Below are 21,258 nucleotides of genomic sequence, written 5' to 3'. Positions count from 1 at the left end.
CTTTTTTTTACCCCCTTTTAACTGATGCAATCATATTGATATTTTCGTATGCGTCGCGTAGACATTTATCTGATTATCTAACTGTATCTAAAACACGAAACATTTGCATCAGTATTGTGAAATTTTCATATTTTAGATAGGAGTAAATATTTCCGTGGGACTTCTGGAAGGATGGTACCCAGCAGTGGCGTAACTAGGAATATGCTTTGGGAGGGATGGGATGGCTTGGGGTGGCGACCCTCCCCCCCCCCCCCACACACAAGGCTACTTTATCGGGAAAATTTTTGAAAAATGACATGCCTGGAAATAAATTTTTCATCATTTTGGCACTTAAAAATTAGCTTTAAGCAGATTCTGTTATTAAATTTCAAAATTAGACAATAGTTTCAAATAACTTTTTTATTTCTCCGAGGATCCCCCTAATAGGTACGCCACTGTAGTAGACAATATTTAGTTAATATACTCCACAATACTTCATAATTTACCTAAGTGGACCTGAGGAAGCCAGCTTTAACCTTAGCTAAATATTGCTCAAGAACATGGCGAGACGGGGAAGAAATGCCCGCAAAAAAGTCTCTTTCAAGATGAGACTCCGCGAATGCCTTCAACTGGACTACTTTACGCACCTAAAAATGCTTGGGACTTAAGTCTACGTCATAAATAAGTTACAAGCATGTAAAACGACTAGTCGAGGGGTAGTGTTTCCTCCTTTATAAGGTCCAAGTTTTCCGAAAATGTTCATGAAATATTTTTTTAAATAATCAAGTTCCTTTTTTTTTCAAATATTTTCGATGCATTGCAGAGGTCCCAATACTTTTTTATTCCGCCACACCATTATTCTCAAGATGACGCCGCTTCGTCGAAAATAGTGGTAATACCTGAATATATATTGGTGGAATATGACAAAGTTTTTCTTTTCATTTAAGATGATAGGCATATTTTTTTGATTGGGTGGAAGATGGGACGTCGGACACATCATCAGAGTTGATGGTTTGATAAAAATTTTCTTTGAAGGACTAGTGAAATGGATGAATGGCAAAGGCAGGCCTGAGATGTAATACATAGATATGGCAATGAAAGATGTAAAGCAAAAGAATTAGATTGGTGTAAAAATGTTAGCCGATGGAAGAATTGATTGGAGAGCTGCGTCGAACCAATTTTCGGACTAATGAATGGTGATGACTCTGAGGTAACTCCTTCTAGCTCCTTAGTCGGTTTTGAGGTACATAGGTTTAATACTTGATACCCCGTACTCGCTGTACATTTCATACTTGGACAAGGCCATGCATCGTATGATTGTATGCTCAATCAGATTGGTTGCGTAATAACGCGAGGGAGTAATAATAATAATGTCTTTAGTACAAACGATACTAAATAATCCTTTCTTAAAATTTACTTATTTGTCAAGCAAATTCATCTATGCCCTGAATGGTGTTAAATCTACCCAGACGACAGTGGCGTAGTCAGGAATTTCGTTCAGTGGGGTCCAAAATCAGAAGGGAAAATTTTTAAAAAACAGGGTACTAATTAATGGGTTTGAAACTAATTTTAATACTTTTCGTTATCTGGAACACTTCATTTGTTTAAGAAATAGTTAGTAAATTCATGATGTTTCAATATTTTATTTTCTTTTACGAAAGAAAATGACTGTTTTTTTACATTTCGGGGGGAGGGGGGAAATCCGGACCCTCCCCATGTCTACGCCACTGCCAGACGAGATTCGAACCATCGACCATTAGGACGTACCCCGGCGCCACCGAGGCGGGCAGTAGTTCTACCAGGGACGGCGCTGTAAAGTTATGAAGAGAGCAAACATGTAGCTTGGGTAAAGAGGATAAAAATAATCTCCGAGCATTCAACTTTGTAAGTGAAGTGGAGAATGAAAGTGGACGAAAACGAGGGCGTGAAGAGAACAGCTGCTATTTAGCGGGCGAAGAGAGAAAATTTGGCAGAGGACATTGGCGCAAAAAGAGATAAACAGTGTGTTTGAATGCATTAGGAGAGGCCACCGGCAATAAACATCTCTAGCGGCACGACGGATAGGTAAACAAGTGAGGGTGGACCTGGCGCCGCGGCATCGGTATTAGTGCCAGGGCGCCAAGTAACCCGTCTACACATGGAAGTTTATTACATTTTCAACTGTTGCCGACACTTAACTTTGAGCGCTTTGGCGGCACTCTGAGAGAATAATTTGGGCCAGACAACCAGGTATAATAATAATGCATAATTTTCGCACGCAGTGCATAATTTTTGTTTGATAAATAAGAAAAATGATTGGTATATCGATTGAATTTTGAATACGATTAAAATAAAAATAAAGTGAAAATATAAAAAACAGAATAAAATGCACTAAAAAGTAAAAAAATGAAGCTTTTTATCACTCGAAGAATGAAGCCTGGATGCTGATCAGATTTATTAGTAATGAGTGTGAAAGAGCTTGATGGGTGAGTAAGGCACGCAATATTAATATCTAAACATAATAATATTCTGTTTTTGGAAAAAGCGCGCTTTAATTATATTTGAATTTTATTTTCTACTTTTTAGTGATGAACAATGTAATTGATTAAACCAAAGCTGTTAAAGATATTCTGCCACAAATGATTAACTAACGCCATTTATTTAGCAAAAACTATGTTTCTGTGTGAAAAATTTTGTTAATTAGAGCACAGTGGAAAAAAATCAAATGTCTAATTATGGAATATTGTGTTGTCATTAGAATCAAGCAAGCGTGAAAAATGTCAAGTTGATCTGACAATTGGAAGTGGATTAAAAATCAATAATAAGATTCCATCGATGAAACAGACGAAGGAAGTTAAGAAAAAGCGTTTAAAAAATAGGGGAGTGTCAGGTGTACTTTGACGAAAATAAAGTGAATTTAACGCTATTATATCAATATAAACGTTTAGTTTTCACTGGAATTTTAAATATGTCTAGAGAGTTAAAAAAGTTAATTTGCTACAAATGCGTTGCTGGGTTTAAGCATTTTCTTTCTATGCTCATACATCATCACGTCACAAACATTTACCCTTCAGTGGCCTCCTGAACGTGCGTGAATACCTAAGCATTTGCACTTTTTTGATGCATTCTGTGCGAGGTAAGAACCTTAGAATAATTATTTACGGAGGAAATGCGAAGGATACTCATTAAGTGAGAAAGACGACTGGCATTGTAGTCAACGGAGTTGGTCGTCTTATAAGAGGGCATGAGTAAGAGAAAAATATTCAGAGAGGTCACTACGCTATTAGATTCATATAAGAAAAAGTTTCGGCTATTTTTACCAATAATTTTGAATTTTTTTAAAACTTATACATAAGCGTTTTGTTCCCTATTCAAACGAGAAGTAACACAAGAAAAATCATACGTGCGATATTTTTAGTATTATAAAATTGTTATAAGGACCTCCACGGTATGATTGTCAATAGTCTTGAACCGCAATGATTTTTAATACTATGTCTGATAGCGAGAAAAACTGAAATCATAATGTAGTACAGGCATTCCGGCTCATTTCTGAAAGCCTTCCAGACAGAAACTTACTGTTAGTATCATTCCATTTTACCTACTGAATCAGTTCACATAAATTACACAGATTTAAATACAATTATTAAGCTAAAACTTTTCGGTAGAATTCCTCCATTACAGTCAAATTACCGTAGAGAAGGCAAATTAAAAGGATTTATAATCACAGATGATCAACAGCGACTGAAGAAAGCAGTGAGTAATAAATGGAATGATAAAGTCCATTCATTCGTCGAGGGAGTGTATAAATCAATATCTATTATATTTTTGCCATAAGGATCCTTTCAAGGATAAAATTTGAATAACAACTCCGATACGGATTTTTTAAATACGAGGGTCATCCAGAAAATAAGTTCCGTTTTAGTGTGTAGATCAACATAGGCACAACAAAAGAGGGGAATCTTCTGAACAGAATGAGAGGGAGATAGGCTCAGTAGCCTTGAAAACAGAGTCACAGCAACTCGTTGAAATGGAGTCCTCGACGTCGCGTCCCGCCACCTAGGTGCCTGTTCCGTATCGAGTTGTTGTGCGCGGAGTGATTCAATTTCTTCATGTCCGTGATTTAAAATCGGTTGGAATTCATCAACAGCTTGTTTTTGTGAATGGAGAGGGTGTAATGAGTGAATCAATGGTGAGGAGATGGGTTCGTGAATTTAAGGCGGGAAGACATTCACTTGAGGACGAAAGTGGAAGAGGCAGACCCTCAGTTGTCACGGTCGAACTTTTGGCAAAAGTCGACAGTGCTGTACGCAAAGATCGCCGTTCCACTGTGGACGAACTCCATGAGTGTTTCCCTGAGATCTCACGATCCATCATTCATGAGATTGTCTCGGAAAAACTCGATTTTCGAAAAGTTTGCGCCCGATGGGTTCCGAGAGAGCTGACGCCCGAACACAAGTCACAACGAGTGGCTGCAACTCGTGAATTTTTGGGCCGCTACAGAATGGAAGGGGATCCTTTTCTCAAGTCCATAGTCACTGGAGATGAAACCTGGGTGTCGCACTATAGCCCAGAGAACAAAAGACAATCCATGCAGTGGAAACACCACCTCCCCAAGTGCGAAAAAATTCAAAGTTGTCAAGTCCACCAGGAAGATCATGGCCTCTGTTTTCTGGGACCAAAAAGGGATCCTCCTGATTGATTTCTTGCCTCAAGGAGAAACAATTAACGCCTCCCGGTATTGTGAAACTCTGAAGAAGCTTCGTCGGGCAATCCAAAACAAGAGAAGAGGAATGCTGACCTCTGGTGTGTGCCTTCTCCACGACAACGCAAGGCCTCACGTCGCTCGATCCACTACGGAACTTTTGGATCAGTTCGGTTGGGATGTTCTGACCCATCCACCTTACAGTCCCGACTTGGCCCCTTCAGACTTTCATCTGTTCACCAAAATGAAGTAGGGATTAGCCGGAGAACGTTTCACAAGTGATGAGGAAGTGAAAGAAGCAGTCACCAACTGGACCAAGGTGGTGGCGGGAAGCTTCTATGAGGAGGGGATTTCAAAGCTGATTTCTCGGTATTCGAAGTGAATTGAGGTCTCTGGAGATTATGCGGAAAAATAGTACATATTGTCAAAAACGTTTCCTGCAAGTTTGAATTTTTTTCAATAAAAACTCGATTTAAAAAAGAAAAACGGAACTTATTTTCTGGATGACCCTTGTACAAAATCCTACTAAGAATGGCCATTCGCATTGAAATGCTCGAACTTGCGGGCCTGAAATTCATATGAGACAAGTTTTCATGGCAGAAAAGTTCTGATGGATATAGGGTGTTCATTTAACCGCGAACCCCTTCTCATTACGAGAACATAATAATGAATGAAGGCGTTAATTAACTCCATTCATTAGATATCACCACTTAGCTCTTAACGAGAATATGCTATCATACGAAATATTCAATTCAGACAACGCACGTCGGGTGATTGATAACTCTCGTTGAGAGGGATGCTCACGATATCTGTTCGATTCAACGTAGGAGCTCGGGTTTGTCGATGCAGCGTATCCACAGCGTATCAATGGGGGGAATAAATTGAATCCTCCCGCCTGGATAAGTAACGTCGCGAGTTAAGCAATCTCACGTACCTTCGCCACTTAACCTGTTATTCCCTCTCCTTAGGTGGCTCATTTGCAAGTCAAAAAGTACCTTACACATGTTGCTGCTATTAAGCGTGCTCCTCATAGTGCTTAACTTGTCGCTGTATTTACCAACAACCATTTTGATAAGGGAATTGCTTCCAATTAAGAGTTCCCACATCAGGAGGTGGAGAGTCTCAGTGATAAAAGAGAGGATTGGACCCCATGCGGTCGTGTTCGTTAGCTTTTAACAGCCTTGCGTCTTCAGTTAAAGCGACGATAAATTGTCTCCCGGCCAGACTTTTGCTTGATTTTAATTTGGCGAGAAAAGTTGAGACGTGAAGTTTATTTGTTGTTTACTCAGGGAAAACGAGTCTTAACTACTCTTCCTCACTAGATTCAAATTCCACAATATATGATTGCCTCATTACTTCATCCATGTAATGTATTTTTTCTGCATTTTTTTCGCAAAAATTAGTTGCAAAGTAAAAATTAGTATCATATCCGCGACACTTCTGTTATTTGCGGTGTGCGTCAAGGATAAATTGCTCATTTTAATGATTTCAGCAAGCCATCAGGAGGCAAAACAAAATTTCATTTTTACAATGCATTTTTCTATTTGCTTTACCATGCACATTCATTTTTTATTTTTATTATGTGTATTTATTAACCTTTGCCAAAATATTTTGAAAACATGAATTTATTTTGAGAATTAGAATGACGGGAAATGTACATCCACATAATAGTGAAGGATATTCCGTTCCCTCTTTTAACCGTTCTGGAGATCACAGAATGAAGAAACTTTCAAGAATGTAACGAAGATTCTTCCTCTTATAATTTGATTTTATTTAATATATATAAATATGCTATGATAGTTAAGAGGGCCAGACACCGAAACTCTTCATTAAAATGAATTGATGAAGATAGTTAGTTTATTAAATCCAGAGGTTGATAGTTTTCACGGCTTTTAACATTGCATTTAGATATTGAATAACTATCATAAATGTGGTTGTTTGGATTTAATTAGATTGAATAGCTATTAAAAATTTGATTCGATATTTATTAGTACATTCTTCCGTTGCATGAATAGGTTTTAAGTTAGCGGATAGATAAATTATTGTGGCAAGTTTCAGAGATTTCAACGCCTGATTTACATATGCATGCTGTTGTGACCGTTTCCCTCCAATGTGCTTTCCAATTACCTAAATTATTCCACTAAAATAAACTTTTTGGGCTGAAATTGCCGTAAACTCAAGGTCTTCCTTATTTAAACTCTCGTAAGGCGAATAGATCTCACAACTATTGAACTAGCTTTATTCGGAAACTTGGATAGTAAATTACCCCTTAGGTCATGAAAAACATAGAAGGTTTCCATCTGCTTGCTTTGAGCGTCGAACGATCGGGAAGCGGAGGTCCTCATTTACATGATTGTTTTGAACTAAGGTAATTTCTTGATTGCATCAGTATTAAAACGAAAACAATCCTACGACATCTTTGAAAATTTCAATGATCAAGGTCGCCCACTGCACTTTCTCTTTTGTAGGCTTTTGATATGATGAGATAAGCACAGAAAAGTTGGACTTAATAGAAACTCAGGTAAATAATAAATGAGGTTGTGCTTTTTTTAAGGCAGCTGAGCCACATTTATAAGTAACATATATGAGTTACATTTGAAGAGAATCTGATGGAATAGATATCGTCGCCTACGCAATAGAGATAAAGATACCAGTTATCCATGAAGTTTTTACCCATTGATCTGGTAATGCGAAAGAGATTCATTAAGCGGTCCTTCAATGACTTTTGCATAGTCAATACCACATAAATAAAAGATTTAATAATACTTTCAAGATCGTTTTCGTGTTTTTTATACTATACCTTACGGCGAGGAGACTGATCGGCAAATTCAGGGAGTATAATTGTTTAACCAATGTGCTACTGATCAAACGCACTAAACATTGGGCTTGTTTACATGTTTTTATTTCTATTGAAAACTTGTATATATTTAATTAAATACTCACAGAGAAGAAGAGGAAGCAGGATTTTAGCTATATCTACTTATGGGCACTAATTTAATTTAGAGGACGCATTTCTCCCGCTCGACCTTATATTGGCTAACCGACTTCTCATATTCGAAAAAGGCTATTCGGGCTTCCAGCCGGGTGGTCTCCCTCCATTCTGCCGACGTTTCGGAACACGAGTCGGGTTCCATCCTCAGGGCTAATGGTGAGTGGATGAAGTTTGCCAGCTTATATAGTCTTCAATTGGTTGTAAGGTCTGACGTGATTGGCCGGGAGGCAGCCAATCTTATTTTCCTAAGTGCCGGTTTCCATACATTACTAAGTGAATACCCGGCGTCACGGATGAAGGTGTTACTTGTCAGCCGGATCTCGATGGATACCTTTACCAGCTGGCGAGCTTCATCCACTCACCATCACGAACACCATCCGCCACCAGGATGGAACCCGACTCGTGTTCCGAAACGTCGGCAGAATGTAGGGAGACCACCCGGCTGGAAACCCGAATAGCCTTTTTCGAATATATTCGCCGGGAAATCATCAGATTTTACTTTTCAAATGTTTGCAACTTATTTCACTATCTTGAAATTTCTGCAGTAGAGAACATAGATGTTGATCAACGTTTGCTTTCATCTCAAAATTTTAAGTATTTACTTCCGCATATCCTCAATTACATTTTTATATTTGAGATATAGGGAAAATTTTAGGGAATACCGTAAGAACGCCACGCATTCCTAGTGACAGCCATGGGATTCATTCTAGCACGGTTCTGCCGCGTGAGGTATTTCGCGGGAGCCGTTTTGCGGAAGTGGGAAAAAAATTACATAACCGTAAGAGGCGGGTCTCCGGCGCTTCACGGTGAACAGCTCATACGAAGGAGGAGTGAGTTCATAAGCGTATGCACACGCGTGTCATTGTGCGTGCGGTGGGTGACACGGGGCTAGAGAGGGGTCGCTGGGTCGGGCGTCGACTTCAGGGCAAAGGAGCGCCGCTAACGGTTGCGCGTTAATTCGGGTGACATCCGTCAGAGGGACGACGATGCAGGTCCATTGTGTTTCGCGAATCAACCCTTAAATTCGGGCGTGGGCCACAGAAAAATCGCGACTACGTGACTAATCTAGCGACAAATGACTGTGTTTCTCCGAAGCATGAAATTTTTGCTGTGAATTCTTACATCTCATTATATTGTATACATTTATGCCTCGCACGGCATTAATATGTAAGACTAAATGATGATATAGGATGCGGCATATTAAGGGGGCGGCCGCTCCCTCCCAAGGTTTATTTAAAAATTGAAAAGATGATAATATTTAAGGCAGGGATTGCAATAGAAACTAAACGAAAGTCAAAACCAGTAAAATTTCTATAGTTTCGTTCCCAGGAGCGAAATGTCGGAACGAAACGAAATGGATTTAAACCCGGAGAGCAAAACTCAGGGTCGAAACGAAATCGGAGTCAAAACTGCTTCGGGTCGAAACTAAACTAAAACTATGGGACGAAACGAAACGTAGATAATGTTTCGCACCGGAGGGACCACGTGCTTCACCTTCGAACAGTTTAGTTTCGACCCATACGCCTAGTACGATGTATGGTTGAATGAAGTAGAGGTTCGGCCTACCGCTATTGGATGCATGGGGCACTCATATTTTTACCACTAAAACGAGAACGGTGAACACAAATTGGCCATTCAATTTTTAAGCTCGATGTTTTAACCTCTCTCCACTTATGTCAAACGCAATGGGTAGAAACTAATACCTCTTATCCCCCCTCACTCAACTTCTAGGATCGAAACTTAACTATGAGCAGCGGAGTTTCGATTGATTTAGTTTCGTTCCTGGGAGTAAAGTTTCGTCCCGGGTCGAAACTGAATTCCTTGGTGATTTTAATTTCGAGCGGGAACGAAACTAATCCCAGGCCTCGTATACTCGTTTCCCACCGGGACAAAACGAAACATTTTCGTTTGGTTTCACTTGCCATCCCTGCTTTAAGGTAGCTCTCCAGTGAAACTTTTTATTTCACTAGCTTAACAAACAATATTTACGAATGATTGATGAATACTAAAATGCCACTTGTCTGCTTGTTAGACCACAAACTAATCATCGCATTGCATTGCATACCACCCAGGTGACGCGGAAACTTAGGCTTCACCTCCCCAAAAAAGAACAACATCCTTAATCCGCTCATGAGTAAAAGAGAGGAAGGGTTACATCCGTTTCAGGCTTGATTTGGTGGAAGTTCGATATATCCATGATAGAAAACGTCAAATGATAGTTTCCACACTTTTTTCATCATGGAGAGGAAAGTATCTCAATATTAGGAATCAAATACCCAAATGTTTAAACCCTCTCCTTAAGTAAAACCACATTCGAGCAAAAAACAATAAATTGTGGAAGTCCATTGAAGTACTCGTTACGTAAGTGAATTTAAAGAATTGAATGCTAAATTTTATTTTGCTAGGATATAAATTTTGATTAGCAGGAATAAGCTACATTAGATTTTCCAACCTGATTTTTTTTCATTGGTAGTAATAGCCTCTGAGAGCAGCATTAAGGAAAGGTTACCGAATGTGGGTATTTATTTTCAAGAGTTCTGGGGGATAACGGTCTCTGGCTAATTAATATATAAATGGTTCAAAAAGGTGAAATTTACGGCTTTCTGAGTGATATTTTATTAACCCTTACACTCTACTGTAAGTATCATTAATCAAATTAAGTAAACTGAGTTATACTTAAAAGTTTCTCTGAGCCCTGAGGGGGGGGGGGATTTATCCCCCAAAACCCCCCTTCTCGCCGCGCCGCTGTATAGAAGATTAACTGTATCCACCGAAAGTCGATAGAAAAATCGCACATCGAATTAGCCTCCCTTTATGCGCTCCTGGTGAAACATTTCAGTAGCGGCGACAGCGCAGTCGTTACTCTTTTTAAGGCGTGCAGACATTCCCCAGCTTCCCCTTTATTGTCCTCCTCCCTCGCGCTAAGAGGGCGCAACACTCCACAAAGGGACGGACGCCCTTATTTCTTCTTTTTTTCCGCACAGATGAGGAGGGCGAGGCGGAGCGCCAACTAGCCGAGGGAAGAGGCGATTCCACGGGCGACCCTACGGCGGTGAGCCGTGCTTCGTGACCCAAGGCCGCTCCCTTTGATCTTCGGCGACGAGGAACAAGAGGAGAGGAGAGTGCACGGCTTCTTCTAGGCTGGCTCAAGGGACAGAAGAGTGCACCGGATAAGCGCGCGAAAGGAGGAGTGAATCTCATCCACGGTGAACTTATGAGCAGCGGAATGGATTCCAAGAGGAGACAGCAACAACAAGTCTGCGTTCCGGTGAGTGGTTGAATGCGCTTTGCCCTAGGAATGTGTATCACCGTAGATTTTGTTTCAGGGAATGCAACGAATAGTTAGAAAAATGTAAAGGAAATTGTTCCATTACTTATTGGCATGACATTGTTATTAGATGTGGCGATCGACGGCTCAGTTAATTTCCGCCGTGCGTGAGGTTAAGGAAGGAGAGAGAATCGTCGACTGAGCTATTAAAATGCGCCATAATATCAAACTGAATCTGTTCCTGGGAATAATATGAATATTCGCAAATGTCAGAGAAATTGGTCCGCTGTTTATTGGCATCAAATGGTATTTGGAATAGGCAACCGACAGATTCATTTACGTTGTACGTGGGGCAAGGGTAGGAATAGCGGATAGAACCCAGGACCAAGGAGTCGGAGTCAACACTTTCACTACCCTGACTATATCCTTGATACAAATTTTCATTCCTTTATGGTTGAAATATGAAACTATGAATACCGCAGTTGTATACGTATTGAAATTAGAATAATCAAAGTTTAAGACCACTAATATAAAACAAATTCCCGTTTCCTTTCACTGATCCCATTTTTACATTTTTATGCTTATTAAGCCTCTTAGATTATTCACCAAAATAGCCTATATAACACTGAGCCGGGATCTTCGCAGATGCCTGTTGCCTCAATATCGGGGAATTTTTTTCTTTATGAGAAATGGATTAAAAAGGTTGAAGGTGTCAAAGGGCCAAATTTTCCTTAAATCTAAGGGAAGAAGAAACAGTTTTTTTCTGGAAACTTGTGAATTTTAAATTGCAATGATATTTTTCCTCGCACCGCAAGGTCAGTCAGAGGCTAAAATGATATCTTGCAGGCGTAACTTGGTTAAAAATGAACGGGCATGACAAATAATATCCAACTTTGACGCAGCGTATAAAATCATAAACCGTATTCTGTTTCTCCTGTCGATATCTGGACTGATCTGGAGAATTATATAGAACATTTGAATTTAGAGTAATTAGAGCCACACAGTGATATCTTGGCACATTGCCAACAAACAATATCTGGTAAATAAGAGGAAAGTTTTTGTGAATACCAAACAACAACCAAATTTGGGCATGCAATCAACTAATTAACTAACATCTATTTCAAGCGCCAAAACAAAAAAGAGGTATTTGGTACTGCTATTTTATCGTGTATTAACATTGCGATTCCTTTTCAACACGCTTCTCCCTATTTTTTGTAGTTTCGAGGCAAAAAATGAATTGATCTTAAATATTAAAAGATGGATTACTTGATACTACATATTTTAATCGCTATTACGGGGAATGGAGCGGCACAGATGAGATGAGATGAGATGTAGGACATTAGATGAAATAAGAGCGAAGTTTGGGGACACCCTCGGAGTGATTACAGTGGGTATAATTGCAGGGGACATGAGGAAAATATTCATTCAGTATTTTTTTCCAGGGATTGGTATTCAAAGGCCTTTGAATACGGACTTCGTGGTTTTAGAAAATTTCACATTACAACACAAATCTCGGTATTCCATAAATTCACGAAAGAAACCTATTTTACTAAATTCTAGACCTAAGAATGAAGAAAATGACTTCTTAGTATTTTATCTTAGATTCATCTAACGCAAAGCATGACCTCATTCAAAAAGCCCAGGAACAACCTCAATAGAGACAACGGACAAAATATAAGGAAACTTGGCTTCTAGTCGTTTAATGAAAGAAAAAGGTCCAGAAAATTCTCTCCCAGTACCCATCGCATATAATTTGATGCTCAATAAAGGGAATAAAATCATTTTTTCTGATAAGGTCTCCGGCGTACAAGAGGAAACGTTGGCCATTTTTAAGTCTTAACGTAAGTAACTCCCATAATCCAATAACACTTTGCGTTCTGTGGGAAAATTATTACTCCACGTGAAATCCTCCGATTTTTGCTACGGATGTAACATTACGCAATCCCTCTTTTGAAAAACCATGGTTTGCCATTTTTATGAACTAAGTGGTACTAACCTCTAAATGACCAAATGAAAAAAAATCAAATTTCATTCTTTGAAATGATACCAAACATCTTTTCCTTGCATCAAAGGTTGGCTCTTTTAAAATAACAAAAAAGTATGAAAATGGCCAGCACAGGGGATCAGATATGCAGCACTAAGGTCAGCACTTTCAAGTACCAATCTCGGCCAATAAGTTAAATTATTATCATTTCTATGATTATTATTATATAGTTAATGAAAAGTCATCCGTTAAACGAGAAAAAGCAAAAATATTTACCCCGTGGGTTTTGGTCCTAAAGTGAAGGAAACGGTTGGAATTAATTCAACAATATTGTCTCTCACTGCCAATATCCCCTCCCCCTACCTTAATTCCTCCACCCCTCCAAATAAGTGTTAATATTGAAAAAAAAAACATGGACCGCGAGAGTTTTAGTAAATTGAATTTCATTCAAATGAGTTTTTTCATGGACTTCATGAAAATTTGTCGAGTGGTGTAACCAGAAATCGGTGTGCAGGAATGGAGTAGAAGGGATGCGGTAACCTTCCACAAAGATGGGCTCCTTGGGTAAGGTCACCGACGCTGTCACGCTAAAGCGATTCTTCTCGAAAAAGGAAGAGGGGAGGGGGAGAGGAGGGGTGGGGGAATCAAGGTGGGGGGAGGGGATATTGGCAGTGAGAGGGGAGAGAGGATATTGTTGAATTCATTCCGACCGTTTCCTTCACTTTCGGACGAAAACCCTCGGGGTAAATATTTTTACTTTTTTTTTCGTTTAACAGATGGATTTTCATGAATTATATAATAACAATCATAGCAATAAATAGAATTCGACTTTATTGGCTGAGGTTGGGACTTGAAAGTGCCACCTTCCATTTATCCCTCGTCGTACATTGAATATTTTCAGAAGAATACATTGCCCAGATACTCTTAAAATTAAATGCAGTCAAATTATGACAATAGGTACTTATGAGCATGATTTTTTAAAATGCAAAGAGAACAATTTTACATTTACCAAGTGTAAAAAGACGTGAAAAACGTGGGAAAAACGTTGGGAAAAACGTGTTCCCAGCCACCGCTAGTCCCAATCTCGGCCAAGTAAGTCGAATTATTAATATTTCTATGATTATTTTTATACAATAATGAAAAGCCATCTGTTAAACGAAAAAAGAAAAAATATTTACGTAAGGCAGGACTTATCCTTGCCGCCACCAAGGCCGACAAAATAATTATCAGCCGCGTCTTGTGGCGTAAAAGTGAATGTTTCTTTCCGTCTGCCGGGGACCTCTTCAGGACTAATATTTTGAATACTTCATCAAGTGATTCAATATCCGTCATCATCATAAGTAAAAAAAAGTTGCTATGAAGCTTCTGTCCATTCCGCTCACTTGTCTGATATAGCCTTCTCCTAGTGACGTATTTCTTATCTTTAAAGGGAGTTGGCCTTATTGTGAATCAAAGAGGGAAGTACAGGAAGGAAGGGGAGGCTGCCAGAATACTTCCTATGTAGTCCTTGAAAACCTTGGTAATCGGTAGAGTACTTTACTCCCTTTGTAACCTATACACTTGGTGCCGTCCCTTGTTCTTCTTCCCGTTCACTTGTCCTACGACGATTACCTTCATCAGGCCATCATGGTCATGACGAGACTGACTGAGTAGTTCAATGTAATAGTATAGGTTGCTGAAGCCAATTTAAAATGTCCTGCCCTGTGCATGAGGAACTTCTCGTAAACAAAATCCTTGTTTTACGTGCGATTTTCTTGGATATCTCGATCTATGTTCGGGGAAGCGAAAAGTAAAAAAAGAATTTTTAAATACAAATTTGGAAATTATATGTATATGGAATTCTACAATGAGAACAATTTTTAATGGAGTTCCATCCCACTCTAAAGGGTGGTAAAAGATGCAACGCTAAGGATTTTTTTCGGTTTATTTATTTCTGGCAAAAAAAAGTTAGCTTATAATCCCAGAAACTTGCGTCACAGAGTGATCCGATATGAATTCTTTGAGTACACATGAGTGAGGGTAGACCTTACCGCGAATTAAGGTATTGGCGAATGAAAATGCCGCATTCAGATTAGTGGGGCCAGTTCGTTTCCCTGAGCTATCTTGCATTTCGACGAATTTTGTTGAAGGGCGTTCGAAGGCTATATTCTGGATTTTATCCCAGGGCTCTTCGATCAGTAGTAAATCGCTCAACCCACTTGGTCACCAGCAGGCACGTGGCCAAGGATTTGAGGGCTTCAGTCCCCCTTCCCACCTCCCATCCACTCCCCACGGAGTGTATTTCCCTTGAGGCGACTACCTGCGATACATCTGCTGATAAGGACATATCGCGAGAGCGATGTTCGGGGTCCGAATGCCAATGTTATTTTCTGAAACTATACAGGTAGTGAAGAAAATTTGTCACCGCTTTCTTCCCATAGGCCTCGGTTTGAGAGAAAATCGAGAATAAAGATTTGGCGCACTGTGACTTCCATCCAGTGACGATGAATTTAACTTTAAGTATTTCTCAAACTTATTATAAAGGTGACTTAATGAAATGTATCCCTTTAGTTTTCGTGCGTATTCAGAACAGGCAATACGCATACCACCGTAACTCAGAAGCAAATTTCTGGCTACTCGTCTGGTAAACAGCGGCCACGAAAAGTTTCATACGGCATTTTCACAGTCCTTCCTCCAATAATTCGAGCATTTTTTTCAAAATAAGGAAATGATTAGGATGATTCATAGAGTAACATCCTACACTAAAGTGTATTTGCATCACAGTGTATATCAAAATTACTCATACGGTTTCAATTGCGCATTGAAAATGTATTTTATCACTACATGCCTTAAATAATGATGATTTGAGTGAGATACGATGCGATAAATCCGTGGCTGGAGAGATTGATATTTTATAATTATCACGGAAATAGCCCATTATTTAAAAAAATTTAAATCTTAGAGCAATAAACGCCAACCAAATGTGTTTTAATTCTGACACCTACTTTTATTGTTTACTGCGGCATTAACGCAGTGAAATATCTTTCTTGCGTAATTTCGTATTTATGATCTAACAGACAAACAGTGTCTTTTATGACCTACAAATTCCTATTGGCGTGCATCTAATACCCAATAGAGATTCCAAACTCACATACTGCCATTAGTCTTAGCTGAGTTATGAAGTCATTATTCCTCCTTTATCTAAACATCGACAGTATTTACTGTGCGCGAAATGAAACCAATGCAATTATATCTCAGACTCATCTGCTCAACGGTTAGCTATTACTTCTACAGCGTGAGAAAGTATATTGACCAATTGTTTCACAATCAAAACAAGAAATTCTAAAAATAGATATTCCTTATCTTTAACGAAGCTCATTAATGTATCATATAACGTGAAAGCCTATAATTTATTTCAGCACATCCTATGTAGTAGAAAACAAAAAAAAACAGTATACATAAAGCAATTTCTCGGATATATCGATATTGGCCGCGGGAAGCGAAAAGTAATAAAAGGATGCTCCGATGATTCCACAAATTATTTTCTCAAGGAATAGGACAAGAGAAATGTTTTTCAAGGAGACTTTTTTTTTCATTCTATCGTTCAATTCAAGGTGATCAATGCTTTATTGTAGAAGTATTTTTTCATCAAACATATTATGTAGTTTTCTCTGAAAACTGCGTGAGTTAAGAAAATTTTGGTTGGTTAAAGTTATGCAAAATCAAATCTAGTAAATCAAGTCGATCAAAGTGGTTAAAGTAGCACTCCAGTTACTTTGGATGATAACTCTTGAACACATGATCGGAAAGAACAAGCCATTCATCCAACAAGTACAAATCATTAAAGAAGAACATTTTCAACTTTTCTATTGTCTTTGGTCGAATTTTGCATGCAACAAATATTTGTTTAAAAAGTCCAAATCCACCGTAAAAATAAATAAATACGGTTGAATCGAACAAAATTAGACAACATTTCTAATATATTTGTGCGGTATATCAACCTTGTATTTCCAACATAGCCAATCGCTTTTTTTAATTTACTAACTGTTAAAAAAATGTATATTGGGACTCCCACAATTGCTCATTTTCATTTTCTTAAGATAATTTTTATCCAAAATATCATCCACCCAATTTAATAATTTTAAAACAAAATTTTGCTTATTAATTGGCACTTCATACTTAAATTTCAATTGATTGGCATAATGGTTACAGAGATGAGTAAGAAGTCATGCGTCACGAAAAAAAGATATTTTCAAAACTTCAAGGAATGAAAACAATAAGTAAAAATCCACAAGGATCAAAGGAAGCTTAGCCATTTTTCCTGGAGACAGATTGAAAATGCGGCTGAAATATTGGCTATAAATATAACGTAGAGAACAATTTTGATAGTTTTGAGTCGGGACTGAGAAAAAAATGGAAAGGATAAAAATATAGCATTAGAGTTAGAAATACAGGAATATTGACAAAAATGATGAAAAAAGGGATTCCCATTTAGAGACGTGTGTGGCGTGGAACGGAAACAAGGTTGGCAGAAATTGTTTGCCAGTGAGCATCACTGAAAGAAAGGCAAATTGAAAATAAGATATGGAAGGAAAAATATTGCTATTACCAATGTACTGCATAGATGAAGTGACTTTTCACGCAGTCACTCGCACAGGTGCAAAGTTATAAACACCAAGGATGAAATTCTCCATGAAAAAATCATTCTTAGCTTAGCCTGGAATCGAAACCGGATCACCTTATTGCCGGTTATGTATGCTACCAGTTACATCACCTATTCATCTACGTCAAATCAGGAGATATGGGTTCGAATCCCGGCTAAGCCAAACGATCTTTCTGTTTTCATGGCGAATATCAACCTTGGTGTATATATTTCTATCACCCACTGGATGTGATCAAAGGCTATGAGAACATGCGCAGAAAAACGCAATATAGTGGGCGTAGGAGAGCCCAGTTGTTACCTTCGTTTGGACAGTTTATTAAGAAGAAAACCACGTAAAATGTTCATTTATTATTTTTCATTTCGTATTTTAATGGAACACTATTTTCTTTTGTATGATTATCATAGACATGGACTTCAGTGATCTAGCTTCGACTGCTTATCTACAAGCATAAAAACTCCTAAATCTCTTTTTCTCTCTAAAGGCGAAATATGCATAAAAATTCATCGACACACGCTATTTAAAAATATATTATTATTAAGGATGGTATTTAAAAACAACACATGGTACTGAATGATATAAGGCGAGGATGGTATAAAAAAAACAACGCATGAAAGCAAAAAACAGAAGGTACTCTTCGGGTTGATTTCCGTATAGCCTTGCTTCTTGAGTTGCTGTTGATAACTGAGGATTTCAACAGGGACAATGGTAGCCGCATAACTGTATTCCTTACATTGACTAGCGGGTAGCTTAGGGCCATATTCACGAAATATATTTTCACCTACCGAAATAACGGCGAATGCCTTAGCGCATTATGCTGAAAAGTTACGGGGATTCCTCTTTCATTGTTGTTTCCGTTCTCACGCGGGCGCTCGATTCTTCTGTTTTGTTGTCCGTTGGCGGAGCATGGTGATGAAAGGGTTGGGAGAAGTTAAGCTTCCGGGGGCAGCTTGAGAGCTATCTCCTCCCAGGTAATGCCTACACCCCCTTTCCAACGAAAGCGATGCGATCGTAATTATGCGATCCTCGCCACGACGCGACTGCTTAATTCAATACTGATAATTTATTCCGGATTTTGGTCTGTTTTGCATAAAAATAAATGTGTTTTATTTAAGTATACCGGGACTAGCCACGGTGATAACTTTTACGGAGTCACCCGCAATGCACAAATAGTGCGAAAAATGCACAGAGGAAAAATAATTCGCCTTGACCGGGATTCGAACCCAGATCCCTCGATTTCCGGCCGAGTGATCCGGAGTCCGGAAATCGAGGGATCCGGGTTCGAATCCCGGTCAAGGCGAATGATTTTTCCTCTGTGGATTTTTCGCAAAATAAATGTGTTTATAAAAGAGATTCCTTGATTTCAAATAGAAAAAATAATTAACATATTACGAAGATAATTAAACGAATAATCATCAAATTATGATCATTTTCAGTTGTTGAAGCCGAAACTAGAGCCGTTTTCTTTAACTTGCGTACGCACGTAATTCTTTTCCATTTTCTCATCGGAGAAAATGAAAGAGATAAAATTATATTTTTTTATAATCAAAACTTTGCACCATTTCATATTTATTTCATCATTTTTTATTTAGCTACTAAATGTTTAGCCGCTTTGAGGTATCTTCAGCCACAAATGAATAGCACTGAAGGGGAAATTCTTTGTAAAATCGTCGATAAATCATAAACGAGAAAGGCATATTTCACTTTTCCACGAAAAAGCCATTTGCTACAATTTCACTGTTGTTCAAAGCCGAACCTCTATCTATGCAGCTGGTCGGGGCCTTCGAGACGAACCAGGAAGAATTAATGAATCAAATCCTAAAATGCCTTCCTAGGCCGAAAAAAAGTTTTAGACCTCCATATGGGAAGGAAAAAAGATAGGGAGAAGAAGACGATAATGGTCATAGCCATTGTTCGTCAATATTTTTAACGATCCGTTCCGGAGGTTGTGGGACCAGGAATTTTACGACCACAGCGTCGGCTTTAATGAAGATATCGGTAGATGTTTCAGCTCCCATATAAAGAATGCGTTGAATCATTAGGATTTCGTGTCAGGATAAAGGGAAATGAAACGAAAAACTCGTAAGCGGGAGTGCCCCGTGAATTATGCATTGTGGTCCGGCGTCGTGAAGCACTTTTTAAACCGAAGCGCCAATTGTCATTCAAATGGAACTGAATGGCTCCATCACGATGGCTGCATTTGCTCGCTGAATTTTTACACGCAATTTATTCCGAGAATATTCAACGATCAGGGCACGATTTTACGGCGTACACGTGCATTGATTAGGTTCGGGTCGTTGAACCATAGCATCAACACGAAGGTGAACCTTAACGGCAATTTGTCTGAGAAATAGAAGTGGATTGAAACAATTAAGACTAATTAATTTGGTTCGATGGAAAATGAAAAGCTCCGAGATTTTGTGACTCGTCCAGAAATTCAATGATGTCGACAGTGAATATCGAAAAAACTGAGACCAGATTTACGAGTGGAAGTATGGCAGTGGAACTACATGTTCGAGAGAATTACAGACAAGAAATATATTTTGCTGCTATTATCTACGCAGAGGTTTCCAAAGAGTGCCAGTTCTCTTCGTGATGGCACAAAAGAACAAGCCAATTTCGAAGGAGAAATAATTTCATTTCTGTATCCGCCGTTCGACGAACCAGTCGTAGATTCGAGAGAAATTTGAAGCGGAAATCGTGTACAAAGTTTAATTCTGAAATCAACCATGAATTTTCACAATGCTGAGGACGAAAGTACCAGTTTAATTTAATCCTCTTTTCCTTGCGAGAAAATTAAATCAAATTTTGGCCTACCCTTGATCCCCAAAAGGTAATACAATGCAACAAATCAACGAGTAATTAAATTATTTGTCTGCATAGTGAAATCAACAATTACCGCTTGTGATATATCCATAACTATATAATACTACTGCCTCGTAGTCGAACTGGTTGAACTTTGCTAATAGATCGAATCTAGACCTCAATTGACTCGTACTCTCTTCACACGTGCGAGTCGATCATAACAGTCGAGTGCTGCAGCATTAAACATAGACGTGTGAACTCAGCTTCATATATATTCATCCGCGATTATTAATTGTAGATAGTTAACGATGAATATCGATTGGCAGTGGTAAATTCCACTGAATGTATAAACTATCAATTATAATTTTAGATTTAGAAGTAAAGTAATGAGAATATTTATCGCTATTTATGGAGTGTCAATAGGCTTTGTTGTTGTGTTTACGGATATAGTTAGGGTTTCTAAAAATTTCAATTTTCCGTCAATATCTCTCTACCCAAAATTTCGGACGGAAATAGTTGCGAAAGACCCAAACTGTTTCCCGAAGTGTTTTTATTCAACGAGGGCAAACGTATACGTAAAAGCTACAAAATTAAACCGTGTGATCTCGCTGTTTTATTTAAACGCCTACATGGCAATAACGGATCCTCATTCAAATATGTCTACAGATTATCGCAAGTACCGGAAAATATTCCACGTGAGATAATCAAACGTAAGACCAGAAAGATCATCACATATCACGTTTTTTTGCCTGCCATATTGATGTTGAACAAAGAGTACAACCGGAAAATATGACCAAGCAGTACGCATTTTTATCCGCTGATAGTATATCTCAATTTACCCACAACAAACTGATAGTTCCCGATCCATCCGAACGATTCGATTTAACTTCCGATGTGGTCATTCTACAC

At 38.6% G+C, this 21,258-nt stretch overlaps 1 protein-coding gene across 1 annotated transcript in view; it reads left to right on the top strand.

The window, feature by feature from the left end:
* Window positions 1-21,258, top strand: part of LOC124153225 — a 147,160-nt gene that overhangs the window by 5,546 nt on the left and 120,356 nt on the right. The window contains exon 2 of the mRNA XM_046526324.1: window positions 10,637-10,920. Within this exon, the coding sequence (XP_046382280.1) occupies window positions 10,867-10,920 (54 nt within the window). The 5' untranslated portion in view covers window positions 10,637-10,866. The remainder of the gene's footprint in view (window positions 1-10,636; window positions 10,921-21,258) is intronic.

The sequence above is a fragment of the Ischnura elegans genome, chromosome 2, assembly GCF_921293095.1.
Source record: "Ischnura elegans chromosome 2, ioIscEleg1.1, whole genome shotgun sequence".
NCBI classification, from domain to species: Eukaryota; Metazoa; Arthropoda; class Insecta; order Odonata; family Coenagrionidae; genus Ischnura; species Ischnura elegans.
This window is presented reverse-complemented; position numbering and strand designations above follow the sequence as displayed.